The sequence below is a fragment of the Panulirus ornatus genome, chromosome 3 (assembly GCF_036320965.1).
Source record: "Panulirus ornatus isolate Po-2019 chromosome 3, ASM3632096v1, whole genome shotgun sequence".
Classification (NCBI taxonomy): domain Eukaryota; kingdom Metazoa; phylum Arthropoda; class Malacostraca; order Decapoda; family Palinuridae; genus Panulirus; species Panulirus ornatus.
Genome location: NC_092226.1, coordinates 28,222,587 through 28,246,297, shown reverse-complemented (window position 1 = coordinate 28,246,297; position 23,711 = coordinate 28,222,587). Strand labels below are relative to the sequence as shown.

General features: G+C 43.9%; 1 protein-coding gene and 1 pseudogene across 5 annotated transcripts in view; one reads left to right on the top strand and one right to left on the bottom strand.

The window, feature by feature from the left end:
* The first annotated feature begins 3,099 nt into the window (after positions 1–3,099).
* On the top strand, positions 3,100–3,260 carry LOC139763946 (U2 spliceosomal RNA; annotated as a pseudogene).
* Positions 3,261–13,567: 10,307 nt separating this feature from the next.
* LOC139761611 (uncharacterized) overlaps positions 13,568–23,711 on the bottom strand; it is a 191,736-nt gene continuing 181,592 nt past the window's right edge. For all 5 annotated transcript variants that reach the window (XM_071685872.1, XM_071685905.1, XM_071685891.1 and 2 more), the window contains one exon: positions 13,568–19,940. In XM_071685872.1, coding sequence (XP_071541973.1) covers positions 17,973–19,940 — 1,968 coding nt within the window. In that variant the 3' untranslated portion in view covers positions 13,568–17,972. The remainder of the gene's footprint in view (positions 19,941–23,711) is intronic.

Below are 23,711 nucleotides of genomic sequence, written 5' to 3'. Positions count from 1 at the left end.
GAAGGAAGGGAAGGGAACGACGTGGCGGAGGAAGAAGTCGTAATCAGGGAAGCAGATGAATGACGAAGGAAACATATGAAGAAGACGAGAATGAAGACATAGACAAACTTCAGAATATGTCTTAACTAACTACTAACTCACGTATGTAGGGGGAGGCAAATGGAGTTAGTGATACAAACAGACAAAAGACTGACATCTGCCCACTAAGATAAGTACACGAGAGAGAGAGAGAGAGAGAGAGAGAGAGAGAGAGAGAGAGAGAGAGAGAGAGAGAGAGAGAGAGAGAGAGAGAGAGGAATCATAATAAATGAGAAAATAAGTTGCAACAAGTTTCCTTGCTACAGAAACTGAGTATCTATTCTCATCTGTATCTAGGTAATGACAGTGTACCAGCTGGCAATAATGTGACTTCTTTCTTGATGAACTATTGTTCTGACATTAACGACAGGATCAGGTAGCTTAGTGTTTAATGATCCTATTCATCCCATGGTCTAACCCAGTGTTTTCAAGCAAATCGATCCCTATGTACTTTGAACAGCGTTTTTGTATTTAGAGTTTTGATCAATTTTCCTGAATATGTTAAACTACGTTTATCATGTTACCATGGAGCCTTCTGTGGTGTGAGGAAAGTAATTCCGTCTCTCCTGAAGATTTCCTTCTGTGGCTTCTCTTTCTCGCTCCTGCCACTTATCTTGTTGCCGTCTTCTGGACTCTCTCAGGCCTATCTCAGTCCTTGCCATATCTCGGAGGCCAGAGCCGTACCACTTCCCCAAGATGTGGTTTTACTACTGAACTATTGAGGGTCAATATGCTTTTTGGCATTTTGTATTCAAGAAATATTTTTTGCAGTACATTCGAAGAATCTAATTATTTTACAGCAATCGATGATGTTTTATAAGAAAACTTTTGAAAGTTAGAGGTATCTTCACTTCTTCCAAGTTTTCTCCATTCAAACTCACACTTTAAACCTCTCCATCAACCGTGCTGAACCTATCAACATTGGTTTTATTCACATTTACTCTCAACTTTCATCCTTTCATACACTCCTTCAAACTCAGTCATCAGCTTTTGCAGTTTCTTATTCGAATTTGACACCAGAGCTGTGTCATCAGCAAACAACAACTGACTCGCTTCCCAGACCCTCTCATCTCCCACAGGCTGAATTCTCGGCTCTCTCCAAGACTCTCGCATTTACCTCCCTCACCATCTCATCCATAAACAAGTTGAATAACCATGGTGACATCACACACCCCTGCCGAAGACCAACCTTCAATTAGAACCATTCACTCTCCTCTCTTCCTACTCGCACACAAACCTTACACCCTTGATGAAAACTTCTCCCTGCTTCTAGCAACTTACCTCCCACACCATATATTCTTAGGACGTTCCACAAAACATCTCTATCAGCCCTATCAAATGCCTTCTCCAGATCCATAAATGCCACATACAGTCCATCTGTTTTTCTAAGTATTTCTCACATGCACCCTTTAAAGCTAACACCTGATCCACATATCCTCTATCACTTCTGAAACCACAATGTTCCTCCCCAGTCTGATGCTCTGTGCATGCCTTCACTCTCTCAGTCACCACCTTACCATACAACTTAAAGGTATATTCAACAAACAGAGTTTGAGCATTCATCATCATCCCCCTTGCCCTTGTTCAGTGCCTCAATACAATCCTCAAACACCTCAAAATGATCCATACATACAATGAATATCCTTACCAACCAATCAACAACACAGTCACCTTCTTTCTTCATAAATTCAACAGCACTGCCATCCACTTGTCAAGGCTTTCAACACCTATTCTCTCTTCATGAAACCATTTTTCCTGACTCACTTCACATACCATCCGACCCAAACACCCTACAACTGGCACTCTATCATCAAACACATTTAACAGTCCTTTACAATACTCATTCCATCTCTTCACCACTTCATCACTACCTGTTATCACCTCCCTTTTTGCTCCCTCTGCCGATGTTCTCAACATCTTATTCTTCATCAAATTTTGTGATATTCGTTCTTTTATACTTCTATTGGGTAATATATAATCCGGTCATGCTCACTGACCATCTCTTTTGCTCACAAGTTCTCCCAATCACCAATCCTTTTTCAGCACACAATTACACACACACACACACACACACACACAAGAATTTGAAGTAATACATTCATTGTTAAGAACCGTAGCCTTACGAGTGTAAAGCTCTTCCCCCCTAATTCATAAATAGTACACAGAGACACACACACACACACATACACACACACTGACGCACACCTGGCAGGGGCGCGGCAGGTCGGGACCCATCAACTGATGGGCGGCGTTGCGTCACGGACAGTGTTACCAACCACAGAGCCATCTTTCTCTTCTGCACTGTCAACATCTGTGTCTTGCCAACATTTTCACATCACAATGCATGAGAACGTTCTAGGAACACTTCTGGTGGTAAATCACTTGAGGCTAACGTAATGATAACAAAGACTAGAGAAGTACTGGTTGACGTCCAGAACAACAGGAAGTGTTGGCCGCCAACAATCAAGTACCTCCTCCCGCCACCCCTACCCACACCCGCTTTTCCCCTCAGTTTTTCATTAAGTGGGTAACTATAATTTTCTCACTACAGAAATATAGTTGATGTAACATAATGGCCATGTTACATTTAATAGAATATCTAGTTAAGAGTAAAGAAATGCCTTGTTTCACATTACATTGTGTTGGTTGATTAGCTTCGCCTTACCCTAACTGTAATACGCCAGTTCCATCTACCATGTCTTCCAGACCATATACTAACGACGGGTGGTGGCGGGCAGCCTGTGTGTGCAACATTTCCAACACAACTGCAAACATTCAAGGGAACCAGAGCACAATGGCAACCAACACTCGCGTTATGAAGGGTCATTCATGGCTCTGAAAAGCTTATAGACTGAACTCAGTTGAATCTGATGGTAGGGGGAGAGATTAGCTCTTCCCCTCACACTCTCACACCTGCCTCACCCCAGCTAAAATATATCCTCCGGAGCTAGGAACTTTTTTTTCCCCCCTAACTAGCTTATCACTGGTTGTTCGAGACTTCACTGTAAGATGAAGGTCGTGACGTGTGCAGGGGCTTTATGGCTAAGATCAAAGTGTAGTGTCTGTTCTTATCAGCGTGATATATGATACGATCCCCATGTGGGATCCACGATGTAAAACTGCTTTTTGGATCATGGCGAAGTACTAGGGGCTTGCCCCACCTTGGCCGCGGACCAACTATTGTGTTCCCGACAGAACACCACTCATCATCGGCACACGAGCTGCTGTATGGCTCTGGCAGCTCACTACTCGCCATCCGCATAACAGCCGCTGTATCCGTGGAATGCAGCCCACCACGTTTACCACCACAGACACGGCTGTGTCACTATGTAACCCTGGTAACTCACCACTCATCTCCATTATATCAGCCACTGCGTAACACTGGTTACCCACCATTTGCCACTAGTACATAAGCCACTGTGTAACTCTGGCTACCCACCACTCGCCACCAGTACACCAGCCGCTGTGTCCCGGCAGCCCACCTCTCATGACCAGCATATCAACTGTTCCGCGTCCCCAGCAGCCCACCACCAGCCGCTGCGTGTCCTTGAAAAGCAGCCAAACACGCGTTATCAGCACATCAACAGCTGTGCCCCCAGCAGCCTACCATCATCACCAATACATCAGCCACCTATGTGACCCCGGCAGCTCACCATTCATCACCAGTACATCAGCCTGTGTGTGTCCATGGCAGCGCACCACTTGGCCAACATATCAGCCGCTCTGTGTCCTAGCTCACCGCTCGTCAGTAGTATATCAATCACTACGTCCCCAGCAGACCCCCATCTCTCACATCAATCACTGTGTCTCCCCAGGAACCCGCCACTCGTCACGAGTACGTCTGTCGCTGTGCGTCTTCAAAAGCCCACCACTTATCACCAGCATTTCAGCAGCAGTTTGTTCCCGGCATCAGATTACTTATCACCAGTCCAGCACCTGCTGCGTGGCCCTAGGAACTGCCGATCGTCACCAGCACATAAGCAGTGTACCAGGCAGCCTGCCACTCGTCACGAGTACGTTAACTGCTACATGTCACAGACATTACCAATACATAAGCCGTCATCTACCCCCAGCAGCCAGCAACTCGTCAACAGCAGCCCACCACTCGTCACCAGTATGCCAGTCGTTGTGTGTATGTAGCAGCCCACCGTCCGTTACAAGTACATGATACCCTGAGTGTGTGCCCGGAGGCCCATCGCTGAACATGAGCGCATGTCACTGTGTGGTTCCTCAGCTCAATAATCGCTACCGTACATCAGCCGCTGTGTCTCTCCGCCATTCGTCACCAGCATACAGCTGTTCTGTATCCCCGGTAGCCCACCACTCGTCACTACATCAGTAGCTCCAAGCTCCCATTTCCCGACTAAACCCTATTTGCTCGCAAGGCATAAAACCCTTTTGAGAGATTATGAAAGACTAAGTAACTGTAGCATTGTGTACTATGTTCATCTTGGGCTAAAGAAGCACATACATACCAAACAACATGATATTGTAACCGCCAGAAGACTCTTAGCGTAAAGGTGTATGTGGCAAGTCGCGAGACGTCATGATGAACACTCCGTGTGCCGGCTCTGGTTTGCGCTCGATGAACACCACCAAGGACACTGTATTAAAGAATGTCTCAAAACCTGTGCTTTCAGACCTCATGGCTCACCGTTGTGCCTTGCCCTGAGCTATATAAGAATCTGATGTAATCACGCCCACTGCAAGCACGTCCAGTATTTACATGTCCTGTGTGTAATGTACCTTACCCTTCTTTGCATTAATATCAGTGTTAACAACACGCCACGCGTCGATACATTCTGTGACTGCATGTCCTACATGTATTCTTGTCACTTTACATTACTATCAGTTTTAACAACCGTACAATGCATTGTGTCCTCTTTCAAATACACTCAGCGTTTATGTAATTTGTTTGTTTATGTACTGTAAATGTCATATATTTCTCTACTTACTCTTATAATGCTATCAGTGTTAAGTTATTTTGTATATGAATTACAAACTGATTTTGTATCACAAATGTTTTGTTCCAATTGTTACTGTCAGCACCATTCACTATCCTATGATTACACATCATGTATTAGATATATCCTGAACCTCCCTCCTTCTCTGATGGTAAGGGGGCCCCTGGGTCTCTTGCCCACCTGGCACCCTCATCTGTTGTTTTGCACCCACTGTACGCTCTATACTCGCCTTCACCCACCCCTAGATATGTACTCTTCCCCCTTACTCTCATCACAATGCTTTGTCTGTGTATATCTAGCCAATATTCTATCAAAATCAAACCACTTATCACTAGTACATCAGTCGCTCTGTCCTCAGTAGAACACCACTCGTCATCGGTAAATCAGCCTGTGTATGACCCCAACAACACACAACACCAGCTCGCGTGTTTCCTCATAAGCTCGCCACTCGCCACCACTACATCAGCCGTTGTTTGCCCACGGCGGCCCGGCACTCGTCACCGGCACATCAGCCCCTGTGGCTATAATTGCCAAGGGTTACCCAAATTTGTACCGCCATTAATGCAGAGTATTCCCACCATTGTTGCGGACATTCACTAAGTAATTGCTTCTCCCACATATGTATTTTGATGAGTATTAGAACAAAGATGTATCAGGTGTACGAATAAGGAGACACAACACTAGCTTGCCAATTTTGGCTTCTCTAGTTTAACTTGCTTCGCTTCATAAGTAATCATATGCCCGTCATTGAGCAGTTTATTGGTTAAATTCAAAGAAATTATAATGGTGGTCAGCTAACTGTACCAAATCGATGGATATCCTATTTGTAATCATGTATAAGTTAACAATGCAATTGCCGTCTAAACTGCATTCACATCTAAATGATTCGTCAATATAAGCACTATGACCAAGTAAATAACTTAATCTATATAAAAAAAATATATATATACGATGCCGATGCGACAGCTTTCGTTCTAAAAATCACAATGCGGTAGACCGGTGATTGACTCAGTCTCCCGCCTAATGCGGGTGACTTGAAGAACGCCTCTGTGTTAGCGAAGGTGATTCAGAATATTGTGAAGCGAGGGAGAACTACCTACACTTTGTTTACAGCATAGAAACCAATATTCAGTGATATACTTTTTGGCATTAAATCAAACTATAAACTATCACAGACCTTTCTTCTCCTCGTACGACTGATGTTGAGTATGCGATCCACTGGCGTGACGAACAGTCTATAGAGTTCACGAATGTAAATATGAGACCCCGAGCTACACTTCACTTCTTCACCTCACACGATACACTAACCGTCTTCACCGACCGTGTGACAGTCATGTGTTTTCGAGTTGCCAGTTGCAAAGTATATCACCGACAGTACAAATACTAATGACAAGACTATTTAAAAAGACCCATTCAGATCTGTGCATCATGTATGAAAGTTTGATATATAAACACTTTTATAATTCCTTAACAATATAGACAATGATATATACTATATATGACTTACCACGATTTAGAATATTTTGACCACGATATGGTTACAGTTACCTATTAGCTTTGTTTGAAACTACCGATAGTTAGGACATCATGTGACCACTACTTGCATAGGAGTTACTTTTGTGTGTTTACTGATTATGGTGTTTACTGATTACAGTGTTTGTTTATCGTGTTCTGTATTTATACTAAACGTTTCCTCTTATGTGTATATACACACACACACACCCAAGGCAGGTGTGTATGTGTGTGTGTGTGTGTGTGTGTGTGTTTATAAAGATGAGAATTCGAAAGAAAAAATATCATGAACGAACAAGCGTATCTTACAAAACATTACTCCTAAACTCTGAAGGAGCGTATTGCATATACGTACCTACAGTAAATCAAACATTGCACTATTGCATCATTACACGCCGGCAGAACTCTCATAAAAAGATTCAATCAATAATCTTTTAATCTCATTTAATTGCACATTAGTGTCTCTAATTGCCTGAATCATGAAACTGAATGCTCAGAATTTTTCAGTTTCCAGTATACATTGAATATGAAGAATGACAAATCATTGCGAACGATACAAATGATATTGACAAAGAAGTTCCCTAAGATGTACAATACGTACGATCCTTTGTTAAAGGAGAACAAAGGACCGTACGCCGTCGACCAGACAAAATGTATTTTAGATCGAGTTTGTTCAGGGCACCAGGTTCCTCAAGTTGCCACTAGACATCGCTGAGCCAAGGGCCTTAGTGCCTCACTATGACACTCAGGCAGGCTGGAAGTGGTCTGCCTTTTAAACAGACATGTGATATGGTAGATAACGGTATTTGGCCATTTTTCTTAAGATCTCACGTGGAGGTCAGTGGAGACAACTGAACTTTAGAAACAAACTAGGATGTTCTTGATTTACTTATTCTGGAAAGTTTTTGGTTTACCAGTTGTATGGCAACATACAACGTCACATGAACCTAAGTGGTCAAGAGGAAGGTGCAGGAGCTGAAGAAGACAGGAAATTAGAGATCAAGTGACTGAGAATCACCAAACTACAGTAGCAACACAGTAGCCCGGAGTTATTTTCATACTTATCCCATGTCCTCAAACCATGTGTCATGGGCAAGCATCAAGAATGAGAAATACGTGAAAATACCTGAAAATACCTCAGTCTTTCACCAAAGTGCACAGCCCGTCGGTGAAATTTCTAATCAAATTCTCTGGAGTCCATGGAAGACAGAGTACTAGGGCTTGGACGAAGTCCCGAACGTGTTAGCTCCTGACATCCCACTCTGCTGATTGCACTGGCACACATGATCAGTCCCGAAAATGTGAACCCAGCAATTAACACACGGCTTTGTTCCTGGGAAAAAATGAAAGGAAATTATTTCCTGTGATACTGAAAGGGTAGAAGCGGCGACCACCCGGCAATCAATCACGTTCGACAATGGACGGATGGCCAGAAAAGCTATGGCTTTGCAGGCTGCCAGTGTGCAGGTCTCACATCCTGGGAAAAATAAACTGATGGTAACGAAAGCTTTCTGGACAGAATCACAAACTACATTCTTCAATAAAGAAAGACCTGACCGACAAGTTATAGCTGCTGAAGACAGCAAGCACAGTCAGACTAGAAGTGTGTGGCTTCCTAGACACTGGAAGTCACAAGTAGTACTGGATGGTTACGTCCGTTGAGGACACACGGTAGAGGGCCTCAGTCGTCGTTCTCCACCTTCTACCTACTGTATTAACTCTGCTGGACTCATGATGGCGGCCGTGGGAGAGATTAAACTAGCTGACGTTCCCTTGGCTGATGAGCACTCGACTGTGGGCAGAGGCGACGGCATGGGTGCAGTAGTTGTAGACCACAGGGAAGGCTTTATTACTGGCATCATTCCCTAACAGAACATCAGGCTGTGCAACAGTTCGGGTGGTTACTTAATCAATGGTCGCATTTCGGATGGATATGTAGAAGAAACCTAGACCGTCAATGTAGCGAGAGTGTGGTGAGATAGCTCCAGCAGATGCCACAATGTGGCAGTAAAACAAATATAACGATGCAAAAACTCTGGGACCTGGACACCCCCAGCACTGGTGCTACTAAACTTTAACATTCTCCCCAGGCTTGTCTGAATACGATGACATTACAAAGCGATCATTACTGTATAAGGATCCACTGCAACCCAACAGTTATACTACGACATTAAGACAGTTGAAAGCCTAACCAGAAATCTGAGAGTAAAAAAATCTACAGTTCCATCACGAACTTATCCAAATTCAATTAGAAGATATATTCAATGAGAAGGTATGTAATGTTGTCCCCATTAATGTCTATTGCTGCTTTCCAGATCATGCAATTAAGGAGACTGGTGAAACGACTTTATTTCAGTGTCAGAAAGGGCTGAAAAATGTCATTGAATGACTGCATCATGACAAGACCATCCATGACTGGAAAACTGGGAGACAGCTTATTGAATTTTAGGAAAGATAAGTTTGTTGATAATGCAGACACAAGTAAAGTTTTCCTTCTAGTTGGCCCACATGAATGTGACAGATTTTAAGTCTTCTTTTTTCTGTTATAAGAACACGTTCCAAGAAAACTCTGATGCAACCAGCGACCCAACTCTGCTACAATTCACCTTATGTTATCTACAGGCATTTCAGAAAGTGTGACACGCTTCTAGAGAAATTATTTCACCATCTTTATGTACATAATATCTGAGAAACATCATTCCAACTTTAAAATTATGAAAATGTATTGAGCAAGCAAGGATAACATGCCATTAAGAACGTGTGGGTCTAACAACTGCATATCGCATAAGACAATAAAGAGGAACTTTTCTGATTATGAAGTTTGTGACTCAACATTACCCGAGGTTCATAGTGGACTGTGGATGACAAGTCGAGTGTGATAACTGCTCTGATGGTTCATGGTATTCTGAGAGCGTCGTCAGTGTTTGACTCATTAGGCTTGTTGTCATCCATTACCATAATCAGAGAAATGTAGAGATTAAATTTAGATTGATACGTACCATTACCCATCTGGTCCTAACTCATCGAAGAATTATAATGGTCTGACTTACATAGAGTTCTCTACAATGCTCGCTCAGAAGTGCAGAAGTGATGAATTATCATAATGTATTCTACCATGGATCTTCACTTTAATGCGGTGCACTGCTGATCGAGTGTGGTGTGGTTCCACTTGGCTGTAACATAGCATTGTACTAAAGAAGCATTAATCTGACTATACCACCACATGCACAGTAATATACGTAGATTATAGAAGCACAGGCAATATTGTACTCTAATTTGAAATATTGTAAATTTACACAGAAACGTCGTTTACTGGACGATTAGTATACCAACACTATCGTAATCATTTGTCAACTCACTGAATTTACAGTACGTCATAGATTGACAAACGTTTCCTCTACATTTGTAGTGAAGGAATGTAGCACAGCAGATGGAGGTAGTTGTAAGTGGCCATGTGCTCAAGTACTGTTTTCCTCAGTGAGCAGATGAGGGTCCAACACCCAACACAGTCTCTCGAGTGTGTAGATGATGACATAGCTAAGCGAGCTTGTGAACACACACGCTACTACTGATTGATTTCTATCACTTCACCGATGAAAGAGATGGACATGGATAGCGTCAAGTCCCGTTTCTGAACTGTTTTGTCGCCTCCAGCCAGACTCGCGTTTCCTTGTGATACAGTACAACACATATACGCGATTCCCTGTGTAATAAACATAGTTTCAGATTCTCAAATGAAGAAAATGAACATGACGAGAGAGTGGGTGGGGTGTGAAGCTCAGCCAGTGGTCGTGGGCCCCACGGTGGGCAGCCAGGACAGGTTGTGTGGTAGTGTCACTGGTGTCCGGACATCGCAAGACCCGACTGATCTTGTGTGGTTCACTGGATGTCATCGTTACTCGCTAGCAGGCACAAATCTGGTGTTATATACGTACAGTTGTGTGTGTGGGTGGAAGGCATTATCGATACAGCCGTGATGATAATAGTCGGTTCACAAGTTCGATGTCTCCCTGGCCTGCCTCTGATGTGATTTATTCCTTAACAGACTTTTGACCTGTGCCACTTGATCTCCTTCGCTAGTGCTTTAGCTGCCTGACACCGACCCTAGTGTCATGAACATATCAAGATCAGCTTACGTCCTCACATAAACTCCTTCCTGTGTTTGCATATAAAACACAAAACAACATTAATAGAGTAATTAATGATTTTTAAAGCAGCTTCATTATTCTCAAATAACATAGTTCTGCAACGTATCTGTTGACCCCCTATCAGTCACAAATTGTTCGTCCGTTATGGTTTAAAATTCCAAATTGAGGTCCGTTGTATTACCTCTACCGGGTATGGTTAGCCCATTATAATATCCTCATTATGGCCTCCCCCCCAGCATGATTGCCTCACCCGGGCACTGGTGGGTCCGTGTAGAGCAACTCGGCTAAACTTCCTGCAGCTGTTGGCTCTGACGGGGGAGGCTGACGTCATACCTTGAGCGCGGACCCACATCCAAGGGAAATGATAAGCCGACCAACACTTCTGTATTGTTGACACCTTGTCGTACATGTAAATTGTTTGGCTGTCATTTTAAATCTAGACATTCCAAAAAGATAATCATCGTCTCAGTACACTTCACTAAATCTCAGTACACTACACTGCTATTTTCACTTCCAGTCGACAACATACAAGACACAGACCTACACTTTTAATTCGAATATGTTCCTTACTTCGTATTGGGCGAGGATTAAGGTGAGGATACCTCGGTGATTGGGTGACTACTTGTGGTGGTCTTATCAGCTGCGGGTGTCTCAAGGGCGGATCAAGGAGATAATGGGAGGCGAGCTGGTATCTGCTGGATGTCAAAGAACAAAACTTGAAACGCCCTGACGTTATCCGTCATCGCTCACGTCACCATACGAGTGGTGGAGGAAGGTGATGATCTGATATGGAAGGTGATAACGTGTTAGCTTATGTTTACAAGGGTCAACTATTGTCTTCTATAACTTGTTAATGACCAGAACTACATCAACTTTCCTCGCATTTTTTTTACTTCATTCCTATGTCTAGGTGTGGTCTGGTCACCATACTTTCATTTGCTTCATTAAGAAAAAATATGTATATAAAAAAGAACGACCGTGGCTTTAGTCTTTGATAACTGAATTCTTCTAGTCTTGAATTCGTTCAAAAAATTCAAACTAACAATGTGTGGCTTTAATAAGAGTTCCTTTTGGTTTCACTACCGTGGTTGCTGCACCTGTTCATCTCAATGTTTGCTACACCTGTTTACGTCCGTGGTTGTCACACCTGTTTACCTTCGAGGTTGTCACACCTGTTTACCTTCGTGATTGTCACACCTGTTTACCTCCGTGGTAGTCACGCCTGTTTACCTCCGTGATAGTCACACCTGTCACCGTTGTAAAATGAAGTATTCAAAACGAAACATCAAAGGCATATCCTCACCTTTAGTTTGCCAAATGATCCGCTCATAAAGTATCTTCACGTCATTGTCTTTTTTGTACACGTTCAAGGGACAACATACCATCGTGGGCATACCAGGATGGTCTCGGGAAACATACCATGCGTGTGCACACCAGGATGGTCTCGGGAAACATTCAAACGTTAAGAGCATCAGAGGTTATGCGTGGTGACGGCATTACGACGAACGCACAGCTGCGAGAATTCCGCACACAGACTATTTAGATGATCCGCCCGGCCACTGTGGACGAATTCAAGTGAGGCGAGACGTGAGACTTGTACGCATGCAAGAAAAAATATGATCAACGAATGAGATTTTACACCATCATTGTTTGAACATCAATAGTAACGTTCTCTTGTAAGGAGAAACATAACTGACCTGGCACAGTCTGAGCTGGAAGAAACTGCGTATGACGACCGAGGCGAGCAAGAGTTTAGTCCAGTCCTCACGATGACTTTGTGAGGAAGTCTTTGCCATGATCACCGATCATGTGGGTACGTACGTTTACCTTTTAATCCCCTGGGTTTGTTTTAACTGGAAGCATCCTCGCGATTGACGATACTACCTTGTTCCTGGATCCTACTCTTACACCTCTGTGAAGCCAGGTCTTAACGAAGACGTAATGCCACACTGCGTTGTAATCTATTCGACCTTATAATTTTTTTTCCCCAGTATAGCCAGCTCCGCCTGCCAATCCATTCTCCATAGTCATCATCTCACCTGGCTCGTGGATGAGGTGATGACGTGCGAGGTGTTTGATAAAAGTACAGAGGGACAAGACAATGGATCCGACGACTCATCCCAGGTGGCGTCTTAAGAGTATCGCTTGCTCATCTTACTCAGCTCTGGGCACATCAAGATAAACAATATCGGTATAAAGAAGTAAAACGATAATGGAAAGGGGTAAACCTCAATTTGGCCTTGATATTTTGATAATCTTACATCATACAAAAACAGATACAGCAGGTATATGGGGAGTAATATCATTGGCTATGCAAATTATGATACAGGCTGGATTTCCTTTCTCATTCCATTATTTTTTTTTCCTTGTCAATCCATAGACTATCGACACCTGCAATGAGATAACGGTGTCGATACATTCTATGGCCATGTGATCCAACAGCACTAGCAGGATCAGGGTTTGTGAGAAGGGTTTAGAAGAGCACTAGCAGGATCAGGGTTTGTGAGAAGGGTTTACAAAACTCAACAACACTGACGGCGGGTGGTTGGAGGAGGGCGGTCGCACAAGGACCCCAGCTGCGCAAGATCGTGGCTTGTCAAGTAGAGGAAAGTGGCCACCACGTTATCCTCGCTGGCATGTCCTATGGGGATGGTTCTGAGTCGTCTTATTGTTGGCCGTCTCGACCACATGTTGCCCCATTCGACCTGTCGGAAAGTGGCTCTTACGTCACAACACATGGCCAAGATCGTGACTACACGTACCATCCAACGTTGTGGTGCTGGATGCAACTGTAGCATCTGATTCACTCAACCATGAACCTTGATACATGTCTTTGGCTTGTGCCAGGACAATAAAACACCGACATTACAGTTTAGTATATATTTATATTACAAGAAAATACAGTAGTCAATCACATACAAGGTTTAGTATCACAGTTTGGTCTCACAATTCTTGCTTTCACATAAAGCCAAGGATTGGGACATTGTTGACAGTCAGGTAGCAGTATAAATCTCATTTCCAAAGGTACAATACACCTAAATCCTCAGTATTTTCGCCAGAACTAGCATCTTCTTTTGTCAAGAAACGAATTCATCAAACAATAATAACCTATTTTACAGCTTTTATAATTTCATTTCATTTAAGAAAGTCTAATTATAGTTAATCATAAAGTATCAGACTTCTCTATCAGTAATAACACGAATATATTTATAAAAGTTTACTCAATAATCACAATCTTAATACAGAGTATCATAGAATTTCAAAGTTGATGCCTAAAAGAATTTTGTTCTAACTAGATTTAAAAACAAGCTTCAGTCATCTATACATTCGTTCATACTATTATCATTGTAAGTTGTAGATAATGCAGGAATATAAACTACGTTATAACCTCCACCCGGTTAATATGTTACCATAAATTACTCAACCATACCAGAATAGAAGGAGATAGAATCATAATCATATACAGTTGAGTTAATGTGACAAAACAGCAATCTAAAGTGCGTGGGAATGCTACGCTGAGCTGCCATTACAGTCATCATGAAGTATTTACATCTGATGTGAAACTTAGGGCTAGAGGTGATTTTCACCAACCAAACGGATCATACACTTACTTTTGTACATAAGGTAAAGTTCAAAGAAACTTGCGCAGCCATATTTCTCGATATTGTCCAACCAATAGTGACCAATGTATTCATCGACCCACAGCCTTAAAAAGCACAGGAATTATGTGTAGATAAATGAATAAAACAACCAGACTAACCTTACACCTAACTTTGAGGGCATGGACCCCAGCTTAACCTCACCAAATTCTGTACACAAGATTTGTTATGTCAGGCATAATGTATGAGCTGTGGGTCGCAGTATGACATGGTAGTGGTCTCATCAACAAGTCAGGATGGTTCGTTTGGAGGGAAAAATTGAAAATTTTATCTTGCTTACTAAAAGCAGCCGAATTTTATTAAAGAGAAAGGCAAACATCGAGTAATAACATGGCAAGTCTCCTGGGATGTTTACTAAACATATGTGACATTCTGCATGTACCGCAAAATGTTAGATCAATAATAACATATGCAACATATGTAACTACATGATTTTAGCTTTATTGTATTGACAGCTGCTGAATTTATCTTGTCAACATTTCTGGCAACGCTTGAAATACCTACGACATGGGTGTGATGCGCGACGAGAATAGCCTCATAAACAATGGAATTCTTAAAGACTCATTCGTCCTTCGTCGGGGAGCTTCTTGAAGTGGGCGTCATCCTAAAGGTATTCATAATACCTTACAAAGAAAAGGTAATTAGGGACGTACAATGAACGCCACATAAAATCTAAATGAAACAAGCCTCACGAGGTAACCATCCCCTCGTTAGGCATGTTATTCAGGTATCATCCACAACACACAGACGCAGGGTTCGCTCACCGTATCTATTGAGACACAGCTCGCCTCCTCACTGCTTGTGCCAACTTGCCTCCAATTTTGTCCACTTCTCAGTAGCTGATATACGCATTCATTGACTTGTAATAAATGATTTGAGTACGGCGCTGATTATTTAACGGCGTTAATCCTGATCTAGTACAATATTTCGCGATGACTAAGATACATACGTTGTTGGTATGGTGAACAGGTGATTATAAAACTCGTTCATCGCCTCAGTGAAAAGGTTATAAATGAATTAATGTGTCTAGTCTGAGATGCTATAAGTCACTTATCCAAGGGGCTATAGCTAGTCAAACCGTTAACGGAGTCATATGATAGAAGTGAGCTTTCATTCTCAGGATTGCGTGATACAAGGATTGTAGGTGTTGTGTCGAGGGTTCTGCCTGTAAACTACTTTTCGACTGGAAGATGAAGCTAATATTCGACAGTTAACACCTGATGGGCAACAGGCCATGTATTCCTTAAAGTGATTCTATTTTCTTATGACTATAACACGCAAGCTTTATATCTATTTATATATATTTATCAAGTTGTTTAATAGCCGAACTTCTTAGGTCACTATGCTAATATTAGGCATAGTACAGTGACCTTAAATATACCAACAAAACTGGGTAGCTGTTCCATTTTTCTTGTAACTCACAACGTCAAACCGCGACACGAGTTAGCCTAGTCACGCGTTGTGGTGGTGGCGGCGGGTGAAGTATGGCACATACGTATATCGTTTGCGCAGGATGGACTTTCCGGGGATCAACAACAGAACGCTAGTTCTACGTATATGCAAGAGGAAAGTAAACTGGTGCGTATTATTATAAACAAATTACTTTCTGTGTTGTAATCTGTAATGACAATATACGAGCACAATGACCATTTGTTGTTCGTGAATCTTAACTTTCTGAAAAGCATGTTTTCATATAAAAACATGCTTCAGTTTGAACTTAATTCACGTCACTACGAATACAATAAATTTGGAAATGTCAGCTGATTCACATTCATACTTTTACAAGTGGAATATACTTCAGAGTTAACGCCCATATCAGTGTAATAAATTGTTGGAGGATAAATCTCATTTTGTTATTCTAAATGTGGGAGTGTTCCATCCGGATGGCCTTGGTGCCATGCCGCACATAACAATTTGTCACATGGAAATATATGTTCTGCTTATTTCAGACGTAACTTTTCTAACGTTTTCACTGGAATATCTAAACTTTACATGGAAATAAGGCATGTTACTTCTATATACGACCAAACATCGAGCAGACTATTCCAACATCCGCACTGCGCACCATTCCGTTATTTCTGGGTCGACTCGAGAACCTGCTGATACTTGGCAGGGATGTGTGTCCTTGGTATCACACACCCACACAACTTTGCCATCTTAATACGCTTCAACCTATATTTTGATTTTCCAAGCCCTAAAGATACAAGCTTTTTTCCATTTCTGATTGTGCAATATACCAAGTGAGAATGAACAAGATCCCTTCACTGAGAGGAAGATGACGAGAGATAATCCTTCACGAATGTCGCCATATTCCAAACAAATTTTTTCCACCTTTTCATCAAAGAGGCTGGCTTTACTGCCCTCCTAAGTGTGCATGTGATAATAATAACCAGACACTTGTATTATGTGATTATGAAACTCCTTAATAACTCGGCATATTTCTAAATGTATCCTGATCCCAACTGTTAAGAACTTTGACTATTGCTAACCAATGCAGATGTAAACAGTATTCGAACCCTGCCTAAGGTGACAGGGTGTGTAGACAGAGAAAGGTATGGCATCACTGTTTCATTACGATGTGAAAGATAATTTTTCTGTATGTGTAAACCTGTAATGATTCATATTCAAAATTGGTGATTCAAATTACACATACGTTACGGTATGGATGATACCTTATTCTGAGTGATTCACGGACATCTCCAAGCTATGAAATCATCGTGTTACGGTACATTCTTATTTCTCGTCGCATACATTGACAGTTAATTGTTCTAGTATCTAACGTAAACTGTACAAAAAAACTAGCACTATTTTACAGACAGTTAGTCATCTAAACATAACACCAGAGCTGCTCTGCAGATGCCTGTCGTCGGCCAGCGTGAGCCGTTTCTTCTCATGTGACACGGCTGGCCGGCCGGCCGCCTTTTAAGTGTCCACGGCCGCAAGTCCTAACCAAGCACAGTCATGTTAATTTCAGTTTTCGTCCTGACATTCAGTCATACACACACGCCTACAGTTATTTTCCAGTTGGGAAATTCATATGACGGTGCTTCACCACTGACACGTACTGTTAAGTTTGCTGATCTTATAGATGGGCTCATGCTTGTGCTTGGAGCGCTTGTCTTCTACGTACCATCACATATGTTCAGTCTTAACTGCTTTATTCACATGGACTATTAATATTGGTCTAAGAAACAACACACTCCTGGCCCACCCGTCTGCCTGGTACTGAGAGGAATTCTGGTACAGGACTGGTGACAATGACTGAGTACCATCACTTGACAAGTTCAAGTTACTGACAACACCTGCCCACAGTACCATGCCAGTAACAACACAGTAGCAACACGAGGAGACAATGTGACAACGACGCAAACGAGGCCAGGACGGCGTTACCTGTGATGACGTTCCGGTTTGGTAAGGCAGGCGGGGTCATATTGCAAGGCTGTGGTCGGCGCCACAGCCGGTCCGACCCGCCTCTCCTGCACGGGCTTCTCACTCCTCCCCTACTATGGTTATCATGCTCACTGAAAGGCCCCTCAATTATCCTTCCCAGAGGACCTTCGCTATCAATGACTGACCAGGACACGTTCCTCAAAACCCACCCAAGGTCGGCCTTATGGCAGGGGGGACGCTGCTAGTCGCACAATCCTCGGAGCCCTTAGTTCTTGGCCGACCTTCAAGTCGACAGTAGATCCTGCGATACTGTCGACCTCCTCAATGGTGGCGATGGAGGCACTAGTGCGGGACAGGTAAGGTGTGGAAGTGCGTGGAAGACTTCGTGGACCCGGTGGGCTGTTGTCATTGTTGTTCTGGCCCATGAGTTTTTGTGAGGAGTCGTGCTCTGCGGGCTCGTTCGTGTAATACAGGGCTGAGTGTCTCCGGGCTAGCAGCAGGGCAGCCACCACAACCAGTAGCAGCGCCAGTACCAAGCCGCATCCAACGCCCACAATCAGTGCCATGTGGTCGCTGAAGATTATGTCTAGACTAGTGGCCATTTCCCCATTGGACTGTGCAGTGTTTTGGTCACGGGGTGAACGTGGGTCATCACTCTGAGCTCCCCCTAGCCAGACTGGCCAAGCTGGAGTCTCTTGAACACAATCAGGTATATCAGCCTTTTCTAGCAGCTGCAGCTCTCTGCCAGCCAGGTCAGGGGGTCCAGCACACTTAAGACACCGCGGAGACATGGGCAAGTTGTGACACACAGACTCTGCATGAGGATGTCGCGAGGCACTAGGATTCTTCAGCCAGTCAAGCATGGGTGCTATGTGGCACCGTTGACACTGCCATGGGTTTCCTTGCAACCAGACCTTTTCCAGGGAAGCCATGGTGGTGAAAGCAGTCACCAGGTCTTGTTCCAGGCCACGGAAGCTATTATGAGACAGGTCGAGGGTATTAAGATGAGGAGTGGCGAATAAAGCAGACACTGGGAAGTCTGAGAGATAGTTCCCGGACATGTTGAGGCTCCTGAGATGCCGCGACTGGCGCAGCAAGTCACCAGGCAGCTGGGTCAGGCTCAGCTCGCCTAGCTCCAGGTGGCGCAGTTGTCTAGTGCGAGGAATCACCTGCACCAGGTTCTCCACCCGCAAGGGGTTCCCAGAGAGTCGTAGATGCCGCAGCTTGGTGAACCCATCACCCATGGCGTCCGAACGGAGCCGCGTTAGCCGGTTGTATCCCAGATCTAGGTAGGTGAGGGAGGAGTTAGCCAGAGCCCGGGGCTTCAAGGTGGAAAGGCGATTGTTGGAGAGCGTGACAGTAGCCAGGGGCGGACCAGAGAAACCGCCTGACACCAACGTGGACACGTGGTTACCATCGAGGTGAAGTGACGTTAAGTGTCTGGATGCTGCCACCTGTGGCACCTCTATTAACCTGTTGTCACGAAGGTCTAACAGGCGCAGATCCGAAAGGGCAATCAGTAGTTCATCTGATATAGTCTGGAGGCCGCAAGCGGAGCACCTCAACTCTCGCAGATTGGGAGCGTCGGTAAAGCGTTCAGGTAGCAAGAGGCCCAGGGGGTTGTGACTGATATCGAGGGTGCGAAGCTGGGAGAGGCCGAACAACATTCTGGGCACAATTTCCGGGAGGCGGTTGTGGGCTAGGCTGAGGAAGCGAAGGTTGCGGACATGGCGGAACACTGCAGATGGCACCGACTCCACCCGGTTGTGGCTGAGGTCCAGCGTGTGCAGGTTGTTGGCACCGCGGAAGTTTGTGTCCATGATGGCGGCAATGTCGTTGTAGGAGACGTTGAGGGTGTGGAGGCGCATCAGGCCCCAAAAAGAGTGAGCCCCAAGGGCAGGTACGGCAGACCTCGTCACAGTCAGTTTCTCCAGGCGGCTATGGCCCTTGAAGATGGGGCCTAGCGTGAGGGAGTTGGGTCGCCCCAGCGGGGCCGCAACCTCCAGTATTTCCATATCAGAGGGCATATCCAGCACGGGAAGGGGGTCCTCTAGCCCCCCTATAGTACAAATTACCTGACGACGTCCGCGGGGATCCAGAGGACAGAAACATACTTTTGGGCAGGAGCCAGGGGTAGTGGCCGCCACACACGCCGCCGCTACCGCCACACACAACAGCCACGCCCGAGTCTGAAACAAGACAAGAGAGGGTTAGTGAGGTCGACACGTGATGCTATACCTGCCACAACTAACTCAAGGTGTCGAGTCGCAGGTACAGCAGCGGATGCCAAGCACTGCTGGCGTATATGAGAACATCTGGTGGAGAGACAGGAAGCAATTTCACAGTCTGGTGCCAAGTTTAGAAATAGGGTTTGAATTGAGGAAAAAAAAAATCATGAACCCACACAAGGTCTCTTCATAGCTCTCTTGGCAGGGGAGGGTGAGGTGATGGAGTAAATCTTTCTCTGTGGATTTCGTCTTATTTCATTAAAACTAATCTAATACAAACAATCTGGAACGTGACACACGATATCAGCCAGGGAAACTAATGAGAAAGCCAGGCGAGCAGCACAAGTCTGTGTCAGCCAATGGTAGCTCATACACACGACGCGCCATAACGTGCCTTCTGTCTGTGTCTTCTAAACAGGACATGAATCATAGTCTTTTAGAGACAGTACTAAAGTAAAGGGTTCATCATATTTCACTCATGACTGAGTCATTCTTGATGCAAATTAGTTAAAACGTAATGAAATTATACGACTGTCAATAGTTTATGAACTGAAGATGAGAAGAGACCATCCGATGACGCCTTCCTCGCTGCTCCTCCAGTTCCTGTTAAAATTAAGAACTGGATCAGCGAGAGCACACACGTGCCCTCGGGCCTTACAACGAGGGACTCCCATGTGTTGCGGGGAACTGGACCACTTGCCATTGAGATGCGATGGGGAAAATGGGTTACACGTGAACATTCCAACCACTTATAATCTTCCATAACTTAATCATAATTTCACAACGCATTCACGACACATTCTGAAACATTCACATCCACATCAGTTACTACGGCTAGTTCGGAAAGTAAAGTGTCCAGACAATACTAAGTTGTTTCCATGTGGATAAGATGACATGATAGTTAATAATAGGTGATCTAAAGTATCTGACTGCCCAAGAGTATTTCCATGAGAACAGGAAGAATGCAACAAGAGCATAAGTCAAGCCAGCACCACCATCATTGCACCAATGACCAAGACTCACCTGTGCAAGACCCCCTCCCCCTTAATTCTTGTATTTCAATTTCTAAAAGATGGAACAGGAGAAGCCAAGCTGGGAAAGCTCATTCCCCTCAAAAGCTCTGGCTTGGATGTCTTTATGGGTGTGGATGTAACCGAGATCAGAAGAGAGGAGAGATAGGCAATATGTTTCAGGAAAGGAAGCTGGATGTTCTGGCTCTGAATGAAACAAAGTTCAAGGTAAAAGGGGGTGAATGATTTGGAAATGTCTCAGGAGTAAAGTCAGTGGTTGATGTGAGGGTAAAAGCTAAGGAAGGGTTAGCACTACTCCTGGAGCAGGAGTTGCGAGAGTGTGTGAAAGAGTATAAGGCAATGAGATGCAGACTGCTGTGGGTAAAAATGAATGGGACTGCGAGAGATTGGTAATTATTAGTGCTTATGCAACTGGCAATGATAAAAAAGATCATGAGAGGCATGTTTTTTGGGAGACACTGAGTGACTGTGTTAACAGATTTAATGCAAGAAACCGAGTATTAGTGATGGGTGATTTAAATGCAAAGGTGAGTAACGAGGCAGTTGAGGGTATAACTGGTGGACATGGGGCACTCAATGATGTGAATGGAAATGGTTAATAGCTTGTGAAGTTGTGTGCAGAAAAAGGGCTCGCGATTGGGAATGCCTGGTTTAAAAAGCGGGACCTCCACAAAAATACGTACGTGAGTAAGAAAGATGGTAAGCGAGCATTACTGGATTTCATACTAAGCGACAGGCGTGAAAAGGAGAGACTTTTGGATGTGAATGTGCTAAGAAGGGCGGCTGGTAGTCTGTCTGATCATTATTTTGTGGAGACGAGGGTGAAGATTTGTAGAGGCGTTCGGAAAATGGCAAAAGTTATGAGTAAAAAGACAGTAATGCAAGTGAGCGAGCTTGGAAAAGAGACTTGTGTGAAGAAATACCAAAAGAGATTGGGTGCAGAATAGCAAAACGTAAGAGTACGAAGAATGGCTGGTATTTCAGTAAACAGTACTGGCATGTGCGAAAGATGCGTGCAGCATGCGTTAGGTGGGAGGTGGGCTGGTAGGACAGGGTAGTGAGTGGTGGGATGAATAAATAAAGTTACAAGTAAAAAAAAGAAAAGATAAGAATATGGACGAAGCCTGCAGGAATAGAATGGAAATGACTGGGAGATTGTGTATAAGCGAAAGCGGCAGATGGTCAAGAGGAAGGTGTAAGGGTTGAACAAGAGAGCAAATGAGAGTTGCGGCGAGAGAGTATAATTAAACTTTAGGGAACACAAAAAGATATTTTGGGAGGACGTAAATAGTGTGTGGAAAATAATAGAACAAATGGGACCATCGGTGAAGGGACAAATTGGGAATTGGTAACTGGCAGTGATGAAGAGAGGAGATCGAGGTTTTGAAGGACTGTTGAATGTGTTTGGTGATAGGGTGGCAGATGTAGTGTGTTCGGGATGGGGTGGTATGCGAAGTGGGAGAGTCATGGAAAGTGGTTTGGGGAAGAGGGAGAAGGTTGTGAAAGCCATGCGTAAGATGAAATGTAGCAATTAGGCTGCAGTGGATGATACTGCAGTCAAATTTCTTAAGAGTGACTGTGTTGTTGATTGGTTAGTTAGAATTTTCAGTGTATGTATGGACCATGGTGAGGAGCATGAGGAATGGCACAATGCATATAGAGTGCCACACTATAAAGGCAAAGGGAACAAAGGTGAGAGTTTAAACTACAGAAGTATAAGTTTGTTGAGCGTACCTGATGGGCAACTGAGAGGGTGAAGGCATGTAAAGAACATTAGATTGGGGAAGAACAGTGAGGTTTCAGAAGTGGTAGAGGATATGAGGATCAGCTGCTTGCTTTAAAAAAATGAGATAAATACTTAGAAAAACGAAAAGGATTTGTATGTGGCATTTACGGATCTGGAAAAAGCATGTGGTAGGGTTGATAGAGAAGCCTTACGGAAGGTCTTAAGAATATACGGTGCGGGAGGAAAGCTGCTAGAAGCAATGGGAAGTTATTCCCAAGGGTGTAAGGGCTGTGTACGAGTAGAAAGAGGGGAGCAGAAGTGTTTGATGTCACCACGGTCGTTTACTTTGTTTATGACTAGAGTGGTGAGGAAGGTAAGTGCAAAAGTCTTGAAGAGAGGGGCGAGTATGCAGTCTGTAGAAGTGACGAGAGTCGCGTGTTGTTTGCTGATGACGCTGGTCTGGTGGCAGATTCCTTTCTTATCCATAGGGAAATGAAACACGACAAGTTCCCAAGCGCACTTTCGTGTACTGACCAAATCATCAGGGGAGATACACAAAAGAAATATATCTTTCTTGTATCATCCCTGATGATGTGATCATTACACGAAAGTGCACTTGGGAAATCGTGTTTCATTTCCCTGAGGATTTTAAAGCAATTAAGTTGCTCACGTGCTCAATTGTGATCTTGTTCAAAATGAATAAATAAATATATATATACTATGAGTATAATATTTTTACACCGCGAGTGCGGAATAATAACAATAATGATAATAATTCGTTCAGCAAATCACAAGATGCAGCAAAGCAAATAGTGACGGCGAGCATGAAGACCGAAGTAATGTCTGAAGTATTCCTTTTGTGTAACAAGGACGGGCCTCCCCCCACCCCAGCCCACCCCTACCTGGCCTTTGGTCCTGGGCGTCGTGGTGACGTCACGCGTGGCACCTACGCGGGGACACACCGAGGAAAACAAA